This window comes from Jaculus jaculus, chromosome 4 (assembly GCF_020740685.1).
Source record: "Jaculus jaculus isolate mJacJac1 chromosome 4, mJacJac1.mat.Y.cur, whole genome shotgun sequence".
In the NCBI taxonomy this organism is placed as follows: domain Eukaryota; kingdom Metazoa; phylum Chordata; class Mammalia; order Rodentia; family Dipodidae; genus Jaculus; species Jaculus jaculus.
In genome coordinates, this window is record NC_059105.1 from 36,963,335 (window position 1) to 36,985,518 (window position 22,184).

The window sequence follows — 22,184 nt, forward strand, 5'->3', positions numbered from 1 at the left end:
GGGTCACTAACATGCTACTATAGATGATGGAGAAGGGCAAAAACAACAACAAAATAACAACAAAAGACTTCAAAAATAAAAGAGGGGGTAGTTTGGAAAAAAGGTAGTTCATTTAATAGGGTATTGGAAAGAAGGGCGAAAGAAAGTAGTAAGAAGAAATTATGATCAAAATACATTTATATATGTGTGTGTGTGTGTGTGTGTGTGTGTGTGTGTGTATGTATGAAATAAAAAAAAATATATCCATTTCCGGGCATGGTAGCTTTGTGCTGATAATCCTAACATTTGTAGGATGAGGTAGGAGGATCACCATTTGGGAGGGTCACCATTTACCATGTGTTCAAGACCAGGCTGAGTTGAGTGAGACCCCGTCTCAACAAATACACACACACACATACACACACACACACACACACACACAATACACTTATTAAATATAAAATTTCCTGGTTATTTCCAAATATTTACTCTTCTAGATAATCCCTGCAATTACAGTAAGCATTCACAAATATTTAATTAATAGTTAGTGAATTCCTTGGTCAGTCTGGGCTAGAGGGGACCCTACCTTGAAAAACAATAGAAAAAGCATTTAATTAAAAGTTATATTTTTGAGCCAGGTGTGGGGCACATGCCTTTAGTCCTACCCTCAGGAGGCTGAGGTAGGAGGATTGCCATGAGTTCGAGGCCACCCTGAGAATACATAGTGAATTCCAGGTCAGCCTGTACTGGAGTGAGACCCTTCCTTGAAAAACAAAAGAAAGAAAGAAAGAAGGAAGGAAGGAAGGAAAGGGGGGGGGAGAATGAAACAGAAAAAGAGAGAGAAAGAAAAGAAAAGAAAGAAGGAAAAGAATGAAAAAAATATTTTTTTTATCAAATTAATTCTGTAAAAATACTTCACTATTGTTATATTTTACAGTGATGGGGAACAAACTCAGGACCTCACACATAGCAGGCAAGCTCTACCACTGAGCCTTCTCCCAGCCTTCTCTGTTATATGTTTTATAAAGGTTTACTCCATACTTCATTTTCAGTTTTTCAAGGTGGGGTCTTGCTCTAGCCCAGGCTGACCTGGAATTCACTACGTAGTCTCAGGTTAGCCCCCAACTCACAGTACTCCTACTACCTCTACCTCCCAAGTGCTGGGATTAAAGGCGTGCACCACTATGCCCAGCTATACTCCTTATTTTTTGATAAATTGTCATGAGTACAGAGATAGCAGTATACAAAAAACAGTATAAATCAACTTACCAGTAACTCAGGACTGCCTTGAGACATAAAAGAACGAGTTTGATTTTTGGGGATGATGGCCTTCAATAGCGGAATACCATCACTAATTCCCTATAAAATAAAAGAAGCTTAGTGGCTGGTTCTGTTCATATTTAGTAGGTACAGATTACTGAAAATTTCTACTTCTTTAAACAAGGATGATTCTTGTGATATAGCATCTTACTCTATGTCATTTACAAGAAAGTATAGCAAAAGAATCATATGACATACTTGGTAGCCTACTGAAACTTAACACCATCACCTTCTTTCTACCCCAATATTACACTATTAAATAAAGATACAGATTTCCAAGAGAGCAATCATTTAAAACAGTTATTTATGATCTTATCTTTTCTTTACTATACTGACACAAATATAAAATAGAAATATAAGTTATATAAACATATTTCTTAAGTAAGTAGATGAGAGAATTAGTAATTTACAGAAAAAAATCTTTTAGGGCCTTTCATAAAAAAAATCTGGACTGGAATATTAAAGGTGTTTGCTTGCAAATCCTGACGGCCTGGGTTCGATTCCCCAGTACCCACATAAATCCAGATGCACAAAGTAGTGTGTGTATCTGGAGACTGTGTGCAGTGGCTGGAAGCTCTGGCATGGCTGCGTTAACTTTCTGCCTGCTTCTTTCAGTCTCTCTCTGACATGTATTCAAGTCCATCCTGGACTAGAGTAAGACCTGCCTCATAAATAAATAAAGTATAAAAAAATACACCTATTTCATCAATTGTGGTACTTCTTGAAAGCCCTAATATTACTATCAGAAAATATAAATGATTCTCAGAAAACATCTACCGTTATCTTATTACAACAGAGAACAACAATTTGAGCTTAATTTATTGATATAATCATTCTTCAAAAGTGATGCTTAACACTTATTAGGCAAATAATATTATTGGGTATAGACTATGTATCAAGTATTATTTTTAAAAATTCTTATACAAATTTATATATAAATAGATCCTCGTAATATCAAAGGCTCTGAAACAACCCCTAAATACATGATAAATGATAGCTCAGTAGCTATGATTTAGCTGACATGATAGCTAAATAGCTGATATAAAATTGTGGATTTAAAGTCAAATTTAGTGGCTAAATAAATGATGAAACATTCATCCTCTGTAACACTATGCAGCCAGTAGAATCTGGTTAGAAGCAGTATGTAACAACTCAGGAGAAAAACAGAAGCAGCAGCCAGACATGATGATGAATACCTGTAATTCCAGCATTTGGGAGGCCAAGGCAGGAGGATTACCAAGAGTTCAAGGCTAGCCAGTGTTACATAGTGAATATCAGACTTGTCAAAGCTATGTACCAAGGTCTCACCTAAAAAAAACTAGAGAGAGCCCACAAATAATGAGAGCTTAATTACTTAACAGTGAATACCAAAAACCCCTCTGAGGACAGCCCTCAGGGAAAGTAGGACCAGAGGACAGGGGACATAAGACTACAACCTTTGTAAAAAAAATAAATAAAATAAAAAATAGGGCTGGAGAGATTATTTAGTGGTTAAGGTGCTTGGCAGCAAAGCCAAAGGACCCAGGTTAGATTCCCCAGTACCCATGTAAAGCCAGATGCACATGGTAGCGCATGCATCTGGAGTTCGTTTGCAGTGGCTAGAGGCCCTGGAGCATGCATTCCCTCTCTTTTTCTTTCTCTTTCTGAACTATTTAAAGTAATCCAAGATGTGTATTTAAACATTTAAAATTGAAAGTATTCTTTCAATTATAAAATTAACTACTACTTTATTTGACTATTTAAAAAAGTATTATTTAGTTATTTATTTGAAAGAGAGAAAAGAGGGAGAGAGGGGGAGAGAGAGAATGAATGGGTGCGTCAGGGCCTCCAGCTACTGCAAACGAACTCCAGATGCATGTACTACCTTGAGCATCTGGCTTACGTGGGTCCTAGGGAATCGGACCAAGGTCCTTTGTCTTTGAAGGCAAGCGCCTTAACCACTAAGCAATCTCTCCAGTTCTTGACTACTTTTAAAAAATATTTATTTATGAGAGAGAGAATGGATGCACCGGGGCCAATAGCCACTACAAACGAACTCCAGACTCATGTGCCACCTTGTGTATCTGGGCTTATGTGGGTTCTGGGGAGTTGAACCTGGGTCCTTTGGCTTTGCAGGCAAGTGCCTTAACTAGTAAACCACCTCTTCAACCCCTTACTTGACTACTTCTAATACTATCAATTAATAATCTGACTTACTGGGATATAGTATAAGTGAGTAGATACTATAAATAAGAGCTATAAAAATAGCGTTCTCCACATAGTATCTCAACTGTCATAGAAAGCATTTTAACTGAAGTTATGCATCCTTGGCAGGAAAACATGAAGCAGCAGCCAAGAGAAATTGTTTAGTACTACCACTCAGCAGTAAATAAAAGTTTTCAATAAAAGTGATATAGTCAGGCATGGTGGTGCATGCCTTTAGTCTCAGCACTCAGGAGGCAGAGGTAGGAGGATCAAGAGTGTTTGAGGCCAACCTAAAACTCCATAGTAAATTCTATGTCAGGGCTAGAGAGAGGGCTTAGTGGTTACGGCACTTGCCTGCAAAGGCAAAGGATCCATGTTCAATTTCCCAGGACCCACATAAACCAGCACAAGGTGGTCCATGCACCTGCAGTTTGTCTGCAATGGCTAGAGGCCCTGGTATGACCATTTCTCTCTCTCTCTCTCATAAGTAAAATTTAAAAAAAAAAAAAAAAAAAAAAAAAGAACAACTCAGTAGTAGAGGCCAGCAAGCTAGAAAAGGGAAGAGAAAGGGGGGGGGTGTACTTAATAGAATGGTATTATATATATATAAGTAGAAGAATAGATTAATGGGGGTGAAAAGGCCCAAAGTGAGGTCAGGGGAAGAGATCAAGTAAAGGAAAGGTGGAGGGAGGGCTAATCAAAATCTAAGAGGATATAACTAAATCATATAGAATCCTCTGGTTTTGGACAATGGAATAATCAGGAGCTGTAGATTCTTGCTAGAAAATTTTCAGTGCTAGGGATGGGATACCTTCCAGTGAGTTTTTGGCCAGGGAGTTCCCTGATGCCCCCAAAACATTATAGGCCATTGCCAAGGCCCTTGGTTTCCCACCAGGAATAGATGGTAAGACTCTATTGCTAAAGACTCAACATACTTGGGCTGCAAGGCCACTGAGAAATCCTGCTGGAACTGAGCTAATAACCTCCTTCATGTAGACCAGCTGACAGAAAGCTGGAAGAAGCCATTCTGCATGCAGTTCAATGGGAGAGAGAGAAATCACCAGTGAAGATACTCAACAGTGGACACTGCAATCCTTATAATTGGTCAGCCAGGCCAAATGAGCCAATGGGTGCAATAGTGGCACGTCTATCATGATGGAAACCAACTGCCCTCTAATTGGACTGGAGGCCTGTTCCATGGGAGGGAATATATCCCTGATACTGAAAACTTAAAACAGGGGTAGTCATGAGCCCTAGGGGTGTAATGTCTGCTGCTATCTGGCTAACTGTATATACTATGCTTATCAAACACCCAGTAAGCACTTCTCTTAATGTTCATACCCTTATATTAATGCTACTCTCACTTTTGGTAGAGAATCTTCTCTTTTCAAATGGATGACTCAGAAGATATCATATCATGGTGCTAGAAAGTAGTGACAGGAGTGCTCAGTACTGTAATATCTCTATCACACCTTCCAAGGCTCAGGGTCTAATGTGGAACAGGTGGCGGAAAGAATGTAAGAGCCAAGGGAAGGGTAGGACTCCTTACAATGTGTTCCCTCCAGACATAAAATGGCCTGGATATCCATGAGCTCACAGTGCCTGACACTGCCTACACAAGACCATCATAAGAGGAAGAAAAGATCATGACATCAAAATAAGAAAGACTGATTAAGAAAGGGAGGGGATATGATGGAGAATGGAGTTTCAAAGGGGAAAGTGGGGGGAGGGAGGGCATTACCATGGGATATTTTTTATAATCATGGAAGTTGTTAATAAAAATTTGAAAAAAACTTAAAAAAAAAGAAAGCAAGTTCTAAGTCAGCCTATTTTAGAGCACGAGTACCTCAAAAAAAAAAATTGATCTAAAAATCCAAGATGAGGGCTGAAGAGATGGCTCAGCAATTAAAGGCATTTGCTTGCAAAGCCTAAAAGCCTGGGTTTGATTATCCATTCTCATTCTCTTTCTTTACTTGCAAATAAATACATAAAATTATTTTTTAAAAAACAGGCAAGGTGGCACACACCTTTAATCCCAACACTTGAGAGGCAGAGACAGGAGGATTGCTGTGAGTTTGAGGCCAGTTTGTAACATTTCCCCTTCATTAAAAATGAAATAAATTGACATGTATACAATTAGAGAAAACTTTTTGATGACACCAACTTGGGTATTACCTCTATAAAAAATGACTTCAGCTCAGGGAGGTACTGAAAGATGTTTAGGGTTGAAGTGTCAGCTCTGGTCTGCTTTTGCACTGCTTCTTCTGCTGACAATCTTGGAGGATGTGGTTCCTTCAAAAATAATTTTAAGGGAAAATTTCAGAATTACATGAAAGCATCTCTCTCTCTGTTCCCTCATATATACTGGACTATGGCTTAACTCCAGGCCATGGCAGAGCCTATCCTCTTGCAGCAAAGGAATTGCTTGCTTTTCTATGTAAACTCCACTTCTGCTTTAAAGTTTTCCTCCTGATATTGCTCCTGAATTTCCAAGTCAGAATTGTTTTCTTTTGCTGGGCATGGTGGCACACACCTTTCATCCTAGCACTCCGGAGGCAGAGGTAGGAGGATTTCTCTGAGTTCAAGGCCACCTTGAGACTACGTAGTGAACCCACGTCACAGGTCAGCCTGGGCTAGAGCCATAGAGCGAGACTCTGCCTCCAAAAATGGAAGAAAAAAAAGAAAGGAAGGAAGGAAGGAAGGTAGCAAGGAAGGAAGGAAGAATTGTTTTCCTTTATCATGCTCTTTGTTGTTTATGATCTGTTGTCCCTGTCTAGGCTATAGATATCTTAAAGTCAGTCATGAGTCTTACTCATTTTTGGATTTTCAACACTTAGACCAGTATCTCAAGCATGGTATATATTTCATAAATATTTGGTAAAATCTAATGCAGTATTCAACATTCAAAATTTGTAATGTGAATTATTTCCTGAAAGAATTGAAATGTAGTGCCATCAAAATTAAATTACAGATATTCCTGTATACTTTCCAAATAAAATATTATTATTCTTTGACATTCATGCCAGAGACAAAGAACCAATTATATTAACAATATTAATCAAATAATTAATAACATTCCCAAAGTACAATTAAGATGCAGAATGGAAGTCTTTCTAAAGGGGCCTAATTCTTTTTCTAAATTCTGTACAATAAGTCTACAACAGATTTTTCAAAACTTTTCATTTTTATTTATTTATTTATTTGAGAGAGAAAGAGACGGGAGAGGACGGGGAAAGAATGGCCCTGCCAGGGCCTCTAGCCACTGAAAAAGAACTCCAGATAGCATGTGCCCCTATATGCATCTAGCTTATTTGGTTTGGGGAATTGAACCTGGTTTCTTAGGCTTCACAGGCAAGTGCCTTAACCACTAAGCCATCTCTCCAGCCCTAAAACAGATTTTTAAATTACTAAAATAGCTGGGCATGGTGGCGCACACCTTTAATCGCAGCACTCAGGAGGCAGAGGTAGGAGGATCACTGTGAGTTTGAGGCCACCCTGAGACTACTACATAATTAATTCCAGGTCAGCCTGGATCAGAGTAAGACCCTACCTTGAAAAACCAACCAAACAAAAAAATTACTAAAATATTTTTAAATAGCATTAGTACTTTGGCAATTTAATTCTAGACTTAAACTATTAATAACGTATCATTTACCTTTAACAATTGACAAGGTGTTTGCCCAAAATTATTAATCATCCCTTCTAAGGCTTTTCTTTCTTTTTCATCTGTTAAAGCATCAAGATCCACAGCTCCTAAAACAAGAAGTATTCAACAGTATGGTGTGAAAACAAATCAGGACTACGTATCACTGATGACTATATCAGGAACTAATTAGTCTATTTTTAACAAAATACCATTCTTCATTTTCTTTTCTTTTTTTGGCTTTTCAAGATAGTGTGTCACTCTAGCTCAGGCTGACCTGGCATTCCCTATGTACTGTCTGGGTGGCCTCGAACTCACAGCCATCCTACCTCTGCCTCCCGAGTTCTGGGATTAAAGGCGTGTGCCACCATGCCCGGCTACAAACAGTTAATTTTCTAAAAACCAGTATGTCTTCAAACATTAAATATGTGTAAAATAAATTCCATGTACTATTTAGGACTCAACTCTTGTCATTAAGCAACATATATTATAAGTTTCTCTTGAAAAAATATAAGTTTTCATTATCTTTCATCTTATTTTAGGTCTTCTTCATGACAGGTTCAAATAAAAATAACCAAAGGGCTGGGGAAATGACTCACTGGATAATGCACTTGCTGCACAAGTGTGAAAACCATGTTTGGATCCCTAGAATCCATATAATGGCAGGTGAGGGTGGCAGCCTGCCTGTAATCCCAACACCAGCAGCAGAGACAGGGATCCCCAAGGGAAGCTGGTTAGCCAGACTAGCCAAATTGGTAACATCTGGGTACAAATGAGAGCCTCTGCTTCAGTACATAAGACACCTGATGTCAAGCCAGATGTGGCGGCGCATGCCTTTAATCCCAGCACTCGGGAGGCAGAGGTAGGAGGATCGCTGTGAGTTCGAGGCCACCCTGAGACTCCACAGTGAATTCCAGGTCAGCCTGGGCTAGAGTGAGACCCTACCTCGAAAAACAAACAAACAAAAACAAACAAACAAAAAAACACCTGATGTCAACTTCTCGTCTGCACATGCAGGGACACATGTACTCACACAGACAAACTAAATACACTACACAAACATACATGTGCAAAGTAGTAATAACCATGCAAAAGTACTGGGGAAGGTGGTATTCTTGTTTACTTCTTATATAATCAGCCATATTTAACACAGATTTTTATGTAACTAGAAATCAGTCAAACTGTGTAAGTCTAACCTCCTAACAATCACGCAATACTAATGCCTTACTAAACCTCATTAATAAATCAGCCAGTTATGGTGGCTCACAATTTTAAACCTTGCACTTGAGAGGCTGAAGTACAAGGATCACAATGAGTTCAAGGCCAGCGTTGGTCACCAAGTGAACTCCAGGTCAATTTGGGCTAGAGAGAGAGCCTACCTCAACAAAAGAAGGAGAGGAGAGGGGGGGAAAAAGGGTGAGGAACAGTAAGGAAGGAACCATAGTACCTGAGTGGATGTGGCACACTAAAAATGTACTTGTTTGTTTACTAAGAGCCAATGCAGGTTCTGTTCAAATTCACATAACTCCACACTATTCATAATCTTCAGGGCTAATTCTAATTAAGAACTAGAAAAGGGGCTGGGGAGATGACTTAGCAGTTAAGGGGTTTGCCTGTGAAGCCTAAGGACCCATATTTGACTTCCCAGATCCTATATAAACCAGACACTCAAAGTGATGCATATATAAGGTTGCACATGTGCACAAGGCGATACACGTCTGGAGTTCAATTACAGTGGCTGGAAGCCCTGGCACACTCTATATACATCTCTCTATATACATCTCCCTTGCTCTTGCTCTCTCTCATTAAAAATAAAATAAAATAAATAAAAAGAATTAGAAAAGAGGGCTGGAGAAATGACTTAGTAGTGGTTAAGGTGCTTGCCTACAAAGCCTAGGACCTGGGTTTAATTCCCAAGTACCCATGTAAACCAGGTGCACAGGGTGGAGCATACATCTGGAGTTTGCAGTGGTTGGTGGTCCAGGTGCACCAATTATCTCTCTATATATATCTGCCTCTCTCACTCTTTTCTAGGTAGGGCTGTATTCTAGCCCAGGCTGACCTGGAATTCACTATGTAGTCTCAGGGTGGCCTTGAACTCATGGCAATCCTTCTACCTCTACCTCCTAAATACTGGGACTAAAGGCGTGTACCAACACACCTAGCTTAACATTCTCTATCTGCCTCTTCCTCTCTCTCTCTCCAATAAATAAATATTAAAAAAAAGAAGAAAACAATTTAAAAAAAGAATTAGAAAAGAAAGAACACTTTTTAGCCCAAAACCATCAAAACTATATTGATCCTGATCTAAAAACTGTTACTTGAAAACTTATTATTAGTAATACTAAATGCCTTCTTTCAAAATGTGATAAAAAGTTAATCTGGAGTATTTAATATAGGACCTGATTAAATAGGACAAATATGCCAGAAATTAAAACCTTTTAGGATACCCATCATTGGAATTTATACTTAGATTTATATTTATACAACTGGTTATTATTATGAAAAAGAAAAGGCAGTAGTTTTTTAATCTTTTTATTAGAAGGCTATTTTGTTAGTCAAGTCTTTTCTGGATTCAGCAGTTAGGCTCAAATATCATGTATAGTAGCATAACACCAATTTTTATCAAAATACTGCCAAACAGGCTTTATACCTTCATAAGTACAATAATAGAAAACATTGAGTGCCTCCACTGCAGCCGGCCCTCTCTGCTTATAACCAAAAATAAGATCTATCCATTCATGTAGATGAGCAGAAACATATTCAGACTCCTAGAAAAGAACAAATTTAGTAATTAATAAAAATAACTTCTAACTACAACCTGAATTCATGCTCTTTAAAAAGCCAGCACAAACAAAATTGTTCTGGGTATATGCTAACATCTCTCAAAATCGTATGAAAATATTCATAGCTACAATAACACAGATGGTCATATTTATTACTCTAGGCATATGAATCTCCTCACTACTGGGTAAAGAAGACAATACTAATAGATCCCAAATGATGACAATTAAGGAGACCTGTGGAATGTTTCTCTGTGGTACAGTTTCCACTGAAATACTTCTCTAAAGCTTGCCAATTCATAAATAAATAGAAAAAGGAAAAACTGACTGGAGATATGGCGAGATGGCTCAGCACTTAAGGCGCTTTCCTGCAAAGCTTAATGACCCAGGTTTGATGACCCAGGTTTGATTCCCCAGTGCCCATATAAAGCCCGATGCGCAGATTGGCACTTGCATCTGGTGCTTGTTTGAAGTGGCTAGAGGCCCTGGTACACCCATCCTTTCCCTCTGCCTCTTTTTTTCTCTCTCTCTGCTTGCAAATAAATAAAATGAAAATAAAGCAATAATGAAACCATATTCAAATGGAAAGAGATTTAGGGGGAATTTAAAAATAATACTTGGGCTGGGGAGATGGCTTAGTGGTTAAGCACTTGCCTATGAAGGCTAAGGACCCTGGTTCAAGGCTCAATTCCCCAGTTCCCACGTAAGCCAGATGCACAAGGTGGCTCATGCATCTGGAGTTTGTTTGCAGTGGCTAGAGACCCTGATGCACCCATTTTCTCTCTTTCTGCCTCTTTCTCTCTATGTCTGTTGCTTTCAAATAAATGAAAATGAATTAAAAAAATTTTTTTAAATAAAACTTTCTTTTTTATTCCCAGAGTCTCTAGAAAACCAAGACTCTCCACATGAAAAGTGGTCTAAGACAATGACTGGTTAAGACAAGCACTATTAGAACACATATGTAAATGAAAGTTTCCAAAGGCTTATCTATTAAAAAATTTACTCAAACAAAGACAGGTTATATATTTCACTTCTCAACTGAAAAGAAACTAAGAATATTTTTATATTTTGTGTATGTATTTTCTTCAATCACTCGCCACTTGGTTTTTGAGATCTAGTGTCTTGCTGATCCCAGAGCTCTCCAGACTAGCTAGCCTGTAGGGATTCTAACTCAGGTCCTTATGCTTGTGCAGTAAGCACTTTACTGACCAAGCCTGGGCCCAAGCCAGAGAATCTTAAAGGCATTTTTCTTTAGCAGTTCCTATTAGGCCCAAAACAGAAAAGAATCATTTTGTAATGAAATGTGGAATGGCCTTTGCCCAATTACAGTTGAGAAACTCAATGTTTGTAAGGGATTGTGTTAGTTAAAATTAAAAGAGATAAAAGCTAGTCAAAAAAGGAGAAAGGAAAGAGACTTTTGGTTTTCAACTTTCTATGGTTAAGAAAGAGGCTGAGAAAGATAATCATGTAAACAAGTCCTTAAAAAAAAGAAAAGAAAAGAAATAATGATAGGAGCATAGTGAATCAAGAACAGATTTAAGAAAGACCATGAACCACTTTTGGGGAATATGACTGGGTACAAATTAAAAAGAAATCAATGACCATGTTCCTTTTAGAATTCTGAATTATAATAAACCAGTAACTGCTAGGAGCCAAGTTTTCTTTTTCACACTTTTTTATTTTGAGGTAGGGTCTCCCTGTAGCCCTGGCTGAGCTGGAATACACTATATATTATACATATACAATATGTAGTCTCTGGGTGGCCTTGAACTCATGGCGATCTTCCTACCAAGTGCTGGGATTAAAGGCATGCACCACCACACCCAGCTTCTTTTTCACATTTCTGAATAGGAACTTTATTAGAGTTCTCCTGTCATAACACTGTTGTGATACCAACAACAACAAAAACCCTGCTAATTTCTGTCTCAATGAGATGGGAGGGATATGATGAGAGGAAGTGAGCAGGGGTTTGAGCAGAGGGAAGACTGTTTAATGATTAAACATAACTGCAGGGCTGGAGACATGGCTTAGCAGTTAAGGCGCTTGCCTGCCAAGCCTAAGGACCCACGTTTGACTCTCCAGATCCCACATTAGCCAAATGCACAAAGGTGGGGCAAGTGCAAGGTCACACATGCCCACTAGGTGGTGCAAGCATCTGGAGTTCAACTGCAGTAACTGAGGCCTGGCGTGCCAATTCGTTCCCCCCCCCCCCACCTCTCTCTCTCTCTCTGTTTCTATCTCTCTAAAAAACAAACATAACAGCAAAGTCTTTCTCATTTTAACCACTAAGGGGTGGTTTACTTTTCTTCCTCTAAAATCTGCACTGATCCTTCCATCACTTCAAAGTGGCAAAAGTGATGCTATGATAATTTAGAGCACTAGTCCTTAAAAAAGTAATGACAGTAAAGAAAGTAAAGCTTTCATTTTTGTACTTTGGGGGAGCGTGAGCTACTGTGTTAAAAAGTCTGGTTATTCCAATGCAAAGACCACACAGATAGAAGACATCCTGAGATGACGTGTAGAGGGATAAAATGGTAATATTTTAAAAAACCATCCTCAAACATTAAATACATATAAAACTAATTTCATCTTTTAGGATTTCAGTGTCTCAGGTTACGCTACAGATGACTTCAACCTTAAGCCCATGATTGCAATGTCAGGAGAACCTAAGAGTAGAATAACTGCCCAACTATACTAGCCAGCTCACAAAACTGACAGATGACAAAATGACTGTACTTTCAAGCCACTAAATTTTATAATAGTTTGTTGCACAGTAATACATAGCTGCCACAAATTTTCCTAAAATTTTATTAGTTAGGTGCATGTCTTCCTAAGATCCTAGGCTCCTACTTTAGTTCTCAGTATAGTAGAAAAGGATTGAATCCAAGCATGATGGTATATCCTGTAGACACAGAACTTGGAAGCTAATGCAAGAGGAATGAGAATTCTACACCTGTGAGTTACCCACTGTGAAAAGCAGGAAGGAACAGAAGGAGACCTAAGAAGTTTCTTGATTGTCAGTAACTAACGTGATTTTTCAAGTTTACTCTATTTTTATTTATTCAGGCATAAAGTTATTTTTTACAAATTTATAAATCTAAGTTTTGTAAATTTGAGTACTATGTAATAATGACAAGATATGTTTGTAAGTATTGGCAGAGTGCAACATTTCCCTTTATATGTGGGCTTGTAGAGAAAAAAGGATCTATCAACATCTTCTACAACATACTCACCATTTGTAATAGTTAAGCCCTCAGTTCTTCAATTAAAAATTGAAAATTTAACTAAAAACGAACATCTTAAAGTGATACTTAGGATTTAGTTACTTTTGTTATTAGAAATTTAGGGAAGTTTCTCAGAAAAAAAAAAATGAAGAAGGTAGACATCCTTATTAGATTTGAAACAAATATGGAAACTAAAAACATCCAACAATACCAGCTTGGAAACCAGAATAATTTCTTAAATAGCAAGCAGACAGAGAACTGAGCTATTTAGTATAAGCTTGGCAGCCCTTATTCAAAATGCTCGGGACCAGAAGTACTTCAAATTTTGTTTGTTTTTTGAAACAAAGTCCCACTATGCTATCCAGGCTGGTCTAAAATTTCTGAGCCAAAGGAATCCACCTGCCTCACCCTCCCAAGTAACTGAGACTACAGGTGTGTGCCATTATCTTTGCTAATAATAAAAATCCAAAATGCTCCAAATCTAAAACTTTCTTCCAGAAAACTGACATATATAAACCTTTATTCTGTCACACATTAATAGAGAACTGTACAGTATTCTCAATATAATTAAAGATTCATATCCTAAAACTAAATTACCATATGGCACTTTCTAGAAAGGCATATAGAACAGATTACAAATAAATCTAGAAAAACATGCATTTTATCTCATCTTTGGAAAAATATGTGTATCTTATCAGTCTGTCTAGTAACAAAACAAGAATCTTACCAGAGCTTTCCTATGTTTATAGATGAAATCTTCAGCTGACTTTGCCCATTTGGGGAGAATTACATCATTTACAGGCTCTTTGGTAACTTGCAGGTGACCCAAGTTAAATTCTATGACATGTAAAAAAACACAAATGATCAAATTATTTTAGATTTTAAGTAAAATGTTCAACAATTACAAATGAGGGCCTATTATTTGGAAAAAACAAATAGCTGTCTCTTTCTTTTTTAACCAATCTACTGCAGTATAATGCTATCCAGTAACTAAGACACACAGAAATAGTTTTAACTAAGTTGTTACAGGTAAATCAGAGGAAGAATTTTCTTGTTTGGAAAGCTGGGGCAACTAACTATAATCCTCGCCTCAACTGGAAAAATACACCATTAATTACTCATGCTACAAATAAGTAACCATCCCTTTAATGGTCAACTATATACCTCTATTCTACAGATACATGCATAATAAAGATTGATCATACTGCTTGAATATAGCGTTTGACAGAAATTTTTCAAGTATGAGGTTTCCTTGTTCATATAAAGTGCAAGAAAAAGTGTTAATACCAAAGACATTCAAAATAGGTCTAGAATATCAGCCTGCAAATAGTGTGCTGCTTTAAAATACCATGATTTCCAAGTATGAGCGATGCTTAAATGGCACAGGACAGAATTTACAGGGTCTTTAGGCTTTACAGTCAATCACTATGGAGCAGATGCTGTTTGCTGTCCACTTGATAGGCATTCCTCCTTTTCACTTGCTAATAAAACTTTTCTCTCCTCTGAACATTCATTTCTAAGACATGTATTTCATGGCTGTTCCAGGTGACTATTTTAGTGGTTGGCACATAATCCAGTTCTGAAGAATGAAATTACAAAAGGTACATACACTTATGAAAAAAAAAAAAAAGGACACAATAGGATTGGAGAGATGGCCAACCCAGGTTTGACTCCCCAGGACCTATGTAAGCCAGATGCACAAGGTAGTGCATGCATCTGGAGTCTGTTTGCAGCAGCTGAAGGCCCTGGCATGCCCATTCTCTTCCTGCCTCTATCTCTCGCTCTCAAATAAATAATGTAAATAAATTAAAAAATGGATGAATAAATTGACAAAATATGTTAATGTTCCACTTCTTTGTAAGATGCAGTTCTATCTCACAATGCTTAAAATGGCTCTGGCCATTTAGGACCATGAGAAAAATTGGACACAGAAAAAGCCAAAGCATTTGGAAAGGCAGAGAGAAAAGACAGAAAAAACAAACCAAACAACAACAACAACAAAAAAAAAACTCTGCTATATTATTTTGTTTGAACACTTAACTCTGGGCTTCTATTACAAAAGATACTAAAATTTTACTGTTTACAAAATTGCAAGTCAGTGTTATTACTATGTGTCCCAATTCATATTAATTGATATGTTTGCTTTCTTCCATCCCATTTTATTTTAAAAGGGTTTAATAAATTAATTAATTTGCAAGTGGAAAGGGAGAGAGATGGAGAGAGAGAGAGAGAGAAAGACAGACAGACAGACAGACAGAAAGAATGGGTGCACCAGGTCTTCCAGCTGTTGCAAATAAACTCCCAATGCATGTACCACTTTGTGCATCTGGATTTCTGAACTTGGGCCATTAGGCTTTGCAAGGAAGATCCTTAACCACTGAGCAATCTCTGCAGCCCTCCTCATTTTAAATAAATGAAATGGAGAACATAAAACACAGTGCTGGGTTGGAAGGATGGCTCAGCAGTTAAGGTGGTGGCCTGCGAAAACCTGCCAGCCTGGGTTTGATTCCCCAGTAGCCACATAAAGTCAGATGCACTAAGTGGTGCACGCATTTGGAGCTTGCTTGGCAGGAGGCCATGGTGCACCCATTTTCACTCTCTCTGCTTGCAGATAGATAAATACTTTTAAAAAACCTATAGTGCCAATGTGTTCCGATAAATATAATTCATCATGCTATGAGTACGTTAAATTTATCATCTAAAATCATCCTGTATGTCTTTTTTCTTTTTTAAAAAGATACTTAGGCTTTAATGAATTGCAGTTGAATGGCTGACTTGACAGTGTAGGATCAGACTCAATATATCTGGTTTTGTGAAACTCATCAATTCTGTGTGCCTTATTTTGCTAACCAGAGGCTCTGCCTCTAACAGGCTGTTCCAGAGTGCATGATCAAAGTGACATGAAGCCTTGCATACACTCTTAACTGTAATGACAAACGCTACTGAGCAAGTAAATGGTGAAGCATTGACATTATGGATTAGGTGAGGAAAGAGAAGTTGGCAATGACCCTTTAACACTGTAGAGTCACCCCAGAGAACAATGGTAAAAATCTTGCCAATTTCTTCATTTGTGTTTAAATTTTTTTGAACAAGGTCAAAGAACAAATAGTTTGAATCTTAGTGAATGATAGATATGGTCTCTGGTTGTCAGTCTCTATAATTAGCCATTCAATGAAGATACAGAAATGAACTGGCTGGTTGTGTTGCAATGAAACTGTGATTATAAAAATATGAGTTTGTTTATGTATTTGGCGTGCTGATCTGTAGTCTACTGCCCTAGGTCTAAATACTTACCTTATTTAACTCAGAGATTTTAATAACAGCATATGATTATATTTGCTTTTCTTCTAAACACTGTACTCTGTTAAATTCACTTACCAGTTCAAATTTGATTCATTTACTTTAGTTCCCTATGTCATTCCCTTGAAGGGTAAGACTGGAACCTGGGCCGAGTTAAACCCTAACACTGAGTAATCTACAGACAGAATGAACTGTGAACTAAGAAACATTACAAAAATATTCTAAAAAATATCTTTCAGGTGTTTCCATTGGAACCTGCTGAATTAATTTTTAATTCTCTACTTCTTACGATTTTGATTTTCCAAAAACTCTGGGAAATAGAAGAACTCAGGAATAAGTTCCTTCACATCATATGGATTATCCATGAGGGCCTGCCAGGTAGCAGGGATGGAATGGAACTGTCGATCTGCACAGTCAAACCTGCATATGGAAATAGAAAGAAAAAAGTTTATTGGATGAAAGCAACAATGAAGCATGAACAAAACCTTTAAACTCCTTCAGAGGAGTTCTACATGACCACAGATATATATGTGTATATATGTATATGTGTATGTGTATGTATATGTATATGTTTGAGAGAGACAGAGAATGGGCATGCCAGGCCCTGTACACTGCAAATAAACTTCGGACACATGAGCCACTTTGTGCATCTGGCTTATGTACTGGGTACTGGGGAATCAAACCTGGGTCTTTAGGCTCCACAGGCAAGCGCCTTAACCACTGAGGCACTTCTCTAGCCCCAGTTGTTCTTTCTCAATCTTCCCCTCTCATCTTATTATAATAATCTATCATTATATTTTATTGTCAGGAGTTAAATACTATTATTTTAGTAACCTTGGTTAAAACAGTCAAATCACACTGAGGAGCAATTTCAAGCAAATTAAATAGAATGTTAAGAGACTTAAGAAGGCACAGAGACTAGATTTGCAATCATTCCTGGATCACTTGTCTATAATATTTAAAGCACTGGGTTCAAACCCCCAATCCCACAAAACACTTTTTAAAAAGACCTAAAATTGCTGAGTAAAATTTATTTTAAGAAAGCCAGGTGTGGTGGCACACACCTTTAATCTCAGCACTAGGGAGGCAGAAGTAGGAGGATCACCATGAGTTTGAGGCCACCCTGAGACTACATAGTGAATTCCAGGTCAGCTCTGGGTTGGAGCAAGACCCTACCTCAAAATAAAATTATTATAAGAACTTAATGTTAGATAGATATATGAAAATCAGAGTTTAAGATGGACACAGTAGTTCATACCTACAGATCAAGACTTAGAAGGCTAGGACAACATTGCTTGAAGTGTAAGGCCAGACAGAAAGTACAAAGTATAAAAATATAGAATAGGCAATATTTACATAGTTGTGACTAGATAGGAAAAGTAAAATAGTAATGCCAAGGAATAAGGCAACATCAATATAAATGCATATTTAAAAGGGGAGCTATCTGAAAGATACACCGAGAGACCTAAGAGGATTCAGGGAGTTAAAAAGTTTCTTTGGAATTATCAGGAAAATGTAATAAGGTTAAGTTATAATACAGACATATGGTAAAAGAGTACTATGACAGACCTGCTTAAGTGGCTGCTATGAGACCCATATTTCTCTTTCAATGTATTTCTCTCTCTCTCTCTCTCTTTTTTTTTTTTCCCCGAGGTAGGGTCTCACTCTAGCCCAGGCTGACCTGGAATTCACTTTGGAGTCTCAGGGTGGCCTTGAACTCATAGTGATACTCCTACCTCTGCCTCCTGAGTGCTGGGATTAAAGGTGTACGCCACCATGCCCGGCTTTGTATTTTTCTTGATAAATATTCTTAGGAAGACCATGCAAGCATTGCTGTGCTTTGACTCTATACATGGCTTAGATTCAGCTCGAAACCACATGTAACTCGAAATCTCTGGAAGTCTCAAAAAGACAGGAACCCCAAAGATACACTAGGATAACAGTAAAAAAAGAATTCTCTGTAAATATGCTGACTCTGAGTCTACTTGAATGCCTTATTTCAAACTAGTTCAGTTATTTTTTATGGAAAGTAAAACCTAATAGAAGGCTAGGGAGATGGCTCAGCAGTTAAAGGTACTTGCTTGCAAAGCCTGCCACTTCAGGTTCAATTCCCCAGTTCCATTTGAAGCCAGATGCAGAGTAGTGCATGCATCTGGAGTTTCTTTGCAGCAGCAAGAGGCCCTGGTGTGCCCATACACACTCTTTCTCAAATAAATATATAAACACATTCTAAAAACACATAGTAAAATAGAATGAAAGATATAGCATACAACATCAAAGCAAAGAGTCTTCCACACTGATATTAGAAGAAAATAGTTTACTGACTCCAAGCTTACCTTCCACTCTGAAGCTGGATGTGGAGGGTGGTGAATGGTTCTACGCGGATAAGATAGTGCATGACACCCGCAGAATTAGAATAGTGGGTCCCATAATGAAATTTATCAATTGTTCCCATAGGATCCTCAAAACTTTCATATCTAAAGAAAGAATGCAGATTTGTGATCATAATAACAAAACCACACAAGGAGCCCAAAGTTTGATTGTTGAGCTAAAACAGACTTTGATTTCACTGCAGGTCATTCTGACCTGGAATTCACTATGTAGTCTCAGGCTGGCCTTTAACGCATGGCGATCCTCCTACCTCTGCTTCCTGAGTGCTGGGATTAAAGGCGTGTGCCACCACACCAGGCTACAACAGACTTTTTACATCAGTCCTTGTTCAAGTGCTTCATTATCAAGTTATATCACAGAATATACTATATAAAAGATGGGTTATTTCTGAACATATTTTCCAAACAATGAAATATCACCAACATAAGACTCTGAAGCGTTTTTCCATTATTCAATTATCATACATATTCACTATGGAAAAATTAAAAGTCATACAGAATTAAAATAGAAGACATTTAAAACCAACTATAATTCTACTTTCTCAAGATAATATCTTACTGATGAGTAACTGTCTATTCTAATGCATACATATACAAAATTATATTTGCAGTGTTGGGGATCAAACTCAGAACCTCACACACTCAAGGAGATAGCTCATTACTGAGCTCTACTTCCAGTTTTGCAAACATTTAAAAAAATATTTAATTTAGTTATCTGTTTATTTATTTGAGGGGGGAGGAAAAGAGAAAGAAAAAGTGGCAGCAGAGAAAGAAAGAGAGAATGGACATGTCAAGGCTTCTAGCAACTACAAACAAACTCCAGACACATGAGCCACCTTGTGTATCTGGCATATGTGGATACTGGGGAATGGAAACTGGGTCTCCAGATTTCATAAGCAAGTGCCCTAACCACTAACCAATCTCTCCAGACCTTTACAAACGATTTTTTTTTTTTTTTAACTTAAGTAGGGTCTCATTCTAGCACAGGCTGACCTGGAATTCACTATGTAGTCTCAGGGTGGCCATGAACTCACAGCAATCCTCTTACCTTGGCCTCTTGAGTGCTGGGATTACAATCATATGCCACTACATCCAGCAAAAAAACAGCTTTTAAGAATGATCTATTAACATCTTTTGAACTAATTAAAAACTTTTTTACAGATACATGGAGATGCAGTATATAGTTGTAGCACAATTCAATAATTTCTTACTTTTAGACATTTAAGTAATTTCCTTTTTTTGGGGGGGGGGTTCAAGGTAGGGTTTTGCTGTAGCCCAGGAGGACCTGGAATTCACTTGGTATTCTCAGGGTGGCCTTGAACTCATGGTGATCCTCCTGCCTCTGCTTCCCAAGGGCCGGGATTAAGGGCATGTGCTACCACGTCTGGCTAATCAGATATATCTTTGCGGCCAAAGTAATGAAAAACAATTGGAGAAATAGTCAAAAATTCTGAAAATCAAAGCCTAGCACCCTAAAGGTAAGAGAGATGGAGATTGCTTTAAAGGAAAAAGGCAACAGAAAATAGTGATTCTGCAAGTTGTACCAATAATACATGTATGACTAGTATGAATGATGACATCTCAATTAATGTGTATAAAGTCTGAGTAAGAAAAATGTTAGCAAGGCGTAGTAGCTCACACCTATAATTCCAGCACTTGGAAGGCTGAGGTCAGAGAATCACTATGAATATGAGGCCAGCCTGGGCTACAAGTGAGACCCTACCTCAAAAAAATAAACAAAACAAAACAGCCAGGCATGGTGGCACATGTCTTCAATCCCAGCACTTGAGAGAGACAGAGGTAGGAGGATCACTGTGAGTTCAAGGCCACCCTGAGACTACATAGTGAATTCTAGGTCAGCCTGGGCTAGAATGAGACCCTACCTTAAAAATAAAATAAATTAGGGCTGGAGGGATGGCTTAGCAGTTAAGGCGTTTGTCTGCAAAGCCAAAGGACCTAGGTTCGATTCCCCAGGACCCATGTTAGCCAGATGCACAAGGGGGCGCACGCCACTGGAGTTCATCTGCAGAGGCTGGAGCCCTGGCGCGCCCATTCTCTCTCTCTCTCCTTCTCCCTCTTTCTCTCTGTCAAGTAAATAAATAAATGAAATATTTAACAAATTAATTAAATTAAAAATAGATCTACCAGCTGGGTGTGGTAGCGCATGCCTTTAATCCCAGCACGTAGGAGGACTGCCATGAGTTTAAGGCCACCCTGAGACTACAGAGTGAATTCTAGGTCAACCTGGGCTAGAGTGAGACCCTACCTCAACAAAACAAACAAAAAAATAGGTCTACCATATGACCAGTTATACCAACCCTGTGCTTTTACCCATAAGATACTTAAGCCAACATACCAGAGAGATACTTGCACAGCAATGTTTATTTCAACATTATTCATAATACCTAAGTTATGCAACCAGCTTAGGTGTCTAATAACAGAAAATGTGGCAATATATATGCATACAATGGAATACTTCAGCTGTAAAGAAGAATAATGTGTCATTTGTACCAAAATAGGATGCAGCTGGAGATAATCACATTATGCTAATTAAGCCAGACTCAGAAAGACAAACATGATTTTTTCCTTTCATTGTGGTTCTCAGATTTTATAGATGCATAAAACCATGTGTATAAATGTGACAGGAAAATAGGACAAATTATCTAGGATGGCACTAAAGGGATAATGGATGGGGAGGGGTGCAAAAGGAAGGAGAGATACATAGGAGGGGGGGAATATGCCCAACATGCAGTATGTACTAGTATGAAAATATTCATATATAACAATACTAGACACAATGAATATACACAGTAACTTTTTTTAATTTAAAAAGTAAACATCTAAAAATGCTAACATCTGGTTAGTTTTGATAGAAATCAATACAAATTCAAATAATAGCTATCTCTCAAAAGGTTTAAAACCACTTACTTTTCTTGCATAGCTTTGGCATTTTTTTCATTAACTACTCCAATTGGTTTAGAGAGATCTCGAAATACAGTGGGGTTATTAAGGTCCAACTCTTCTGAAGTATAATCTTGTAAAATCCAGGGAAACTAAAAGAGCCACAATTTGCAACTGAGACATACATTAAAGACATTTTAAATATTTATTTAACAATGACATTTCCTCTAATTCTACTGGGATATTTTCAATAAAGTGAAAGAAAGAAGGCATTATTTTTTCTTGGTATGGTTTTCATTTGAATTTCACTCTAGCCCAGGCTGACTTATAGCTCACTCTGCTGTCTAAGCTGCCCTGAAACTCATAGTGATTTTCCTACCTCAGCTTTCTGAATGGTAGATATGAGTCACAATGCCTGGAAGAATGTTTTACTTTCAATTATTTTTCATGTTTACATACT

General features: G+C 37.9%; 1 protein-coding gene across 1 annotated transcript in view; it reads right to left on the reverse strand.

The window, feature by feature from the left end:
• The window catches only part of Nbeal1 (neurobeachin like 1), a 203,095-nt gene that overhangs the window by 20,842 nt on the left and 160,069 nt on the right, over positions 1–22,184 (reverse strand). The window contains exons 41-48 of the mRNA XM_045147952.1: positions 21,752–21,876; positions 18,770–18,910; positions 16,723–16,853; positions 13,861–13,970; positions 9,780–9,897; positions 7,139–7,236; positions 5,659–5,775; positions 1,249–1,338 (exon numbers count right to left, since the gene is read on the reverse strand). Of these exons, the coding sequence (XP_045003887.1) occupies positions 1,249–1,338; positions 5,659–5,775; positions 7,139–7,236; positions 9,780–9,897; positions 13,861–13,970; positions 16,723–16,853; positions 18,770–18,910; positions 21,752–21,876 (930 nt within the window). The remainder of the gene's footprint in view (positions 1–1,248; positions 1,339–5,658; positions 5,776–7,138; positions 7,237–9,779; positions 9,898–13,860; positions 13,971–16,722; positions 16,854–18,769; positions 18,911–21,751; positions 21,877–22,184) is intronic.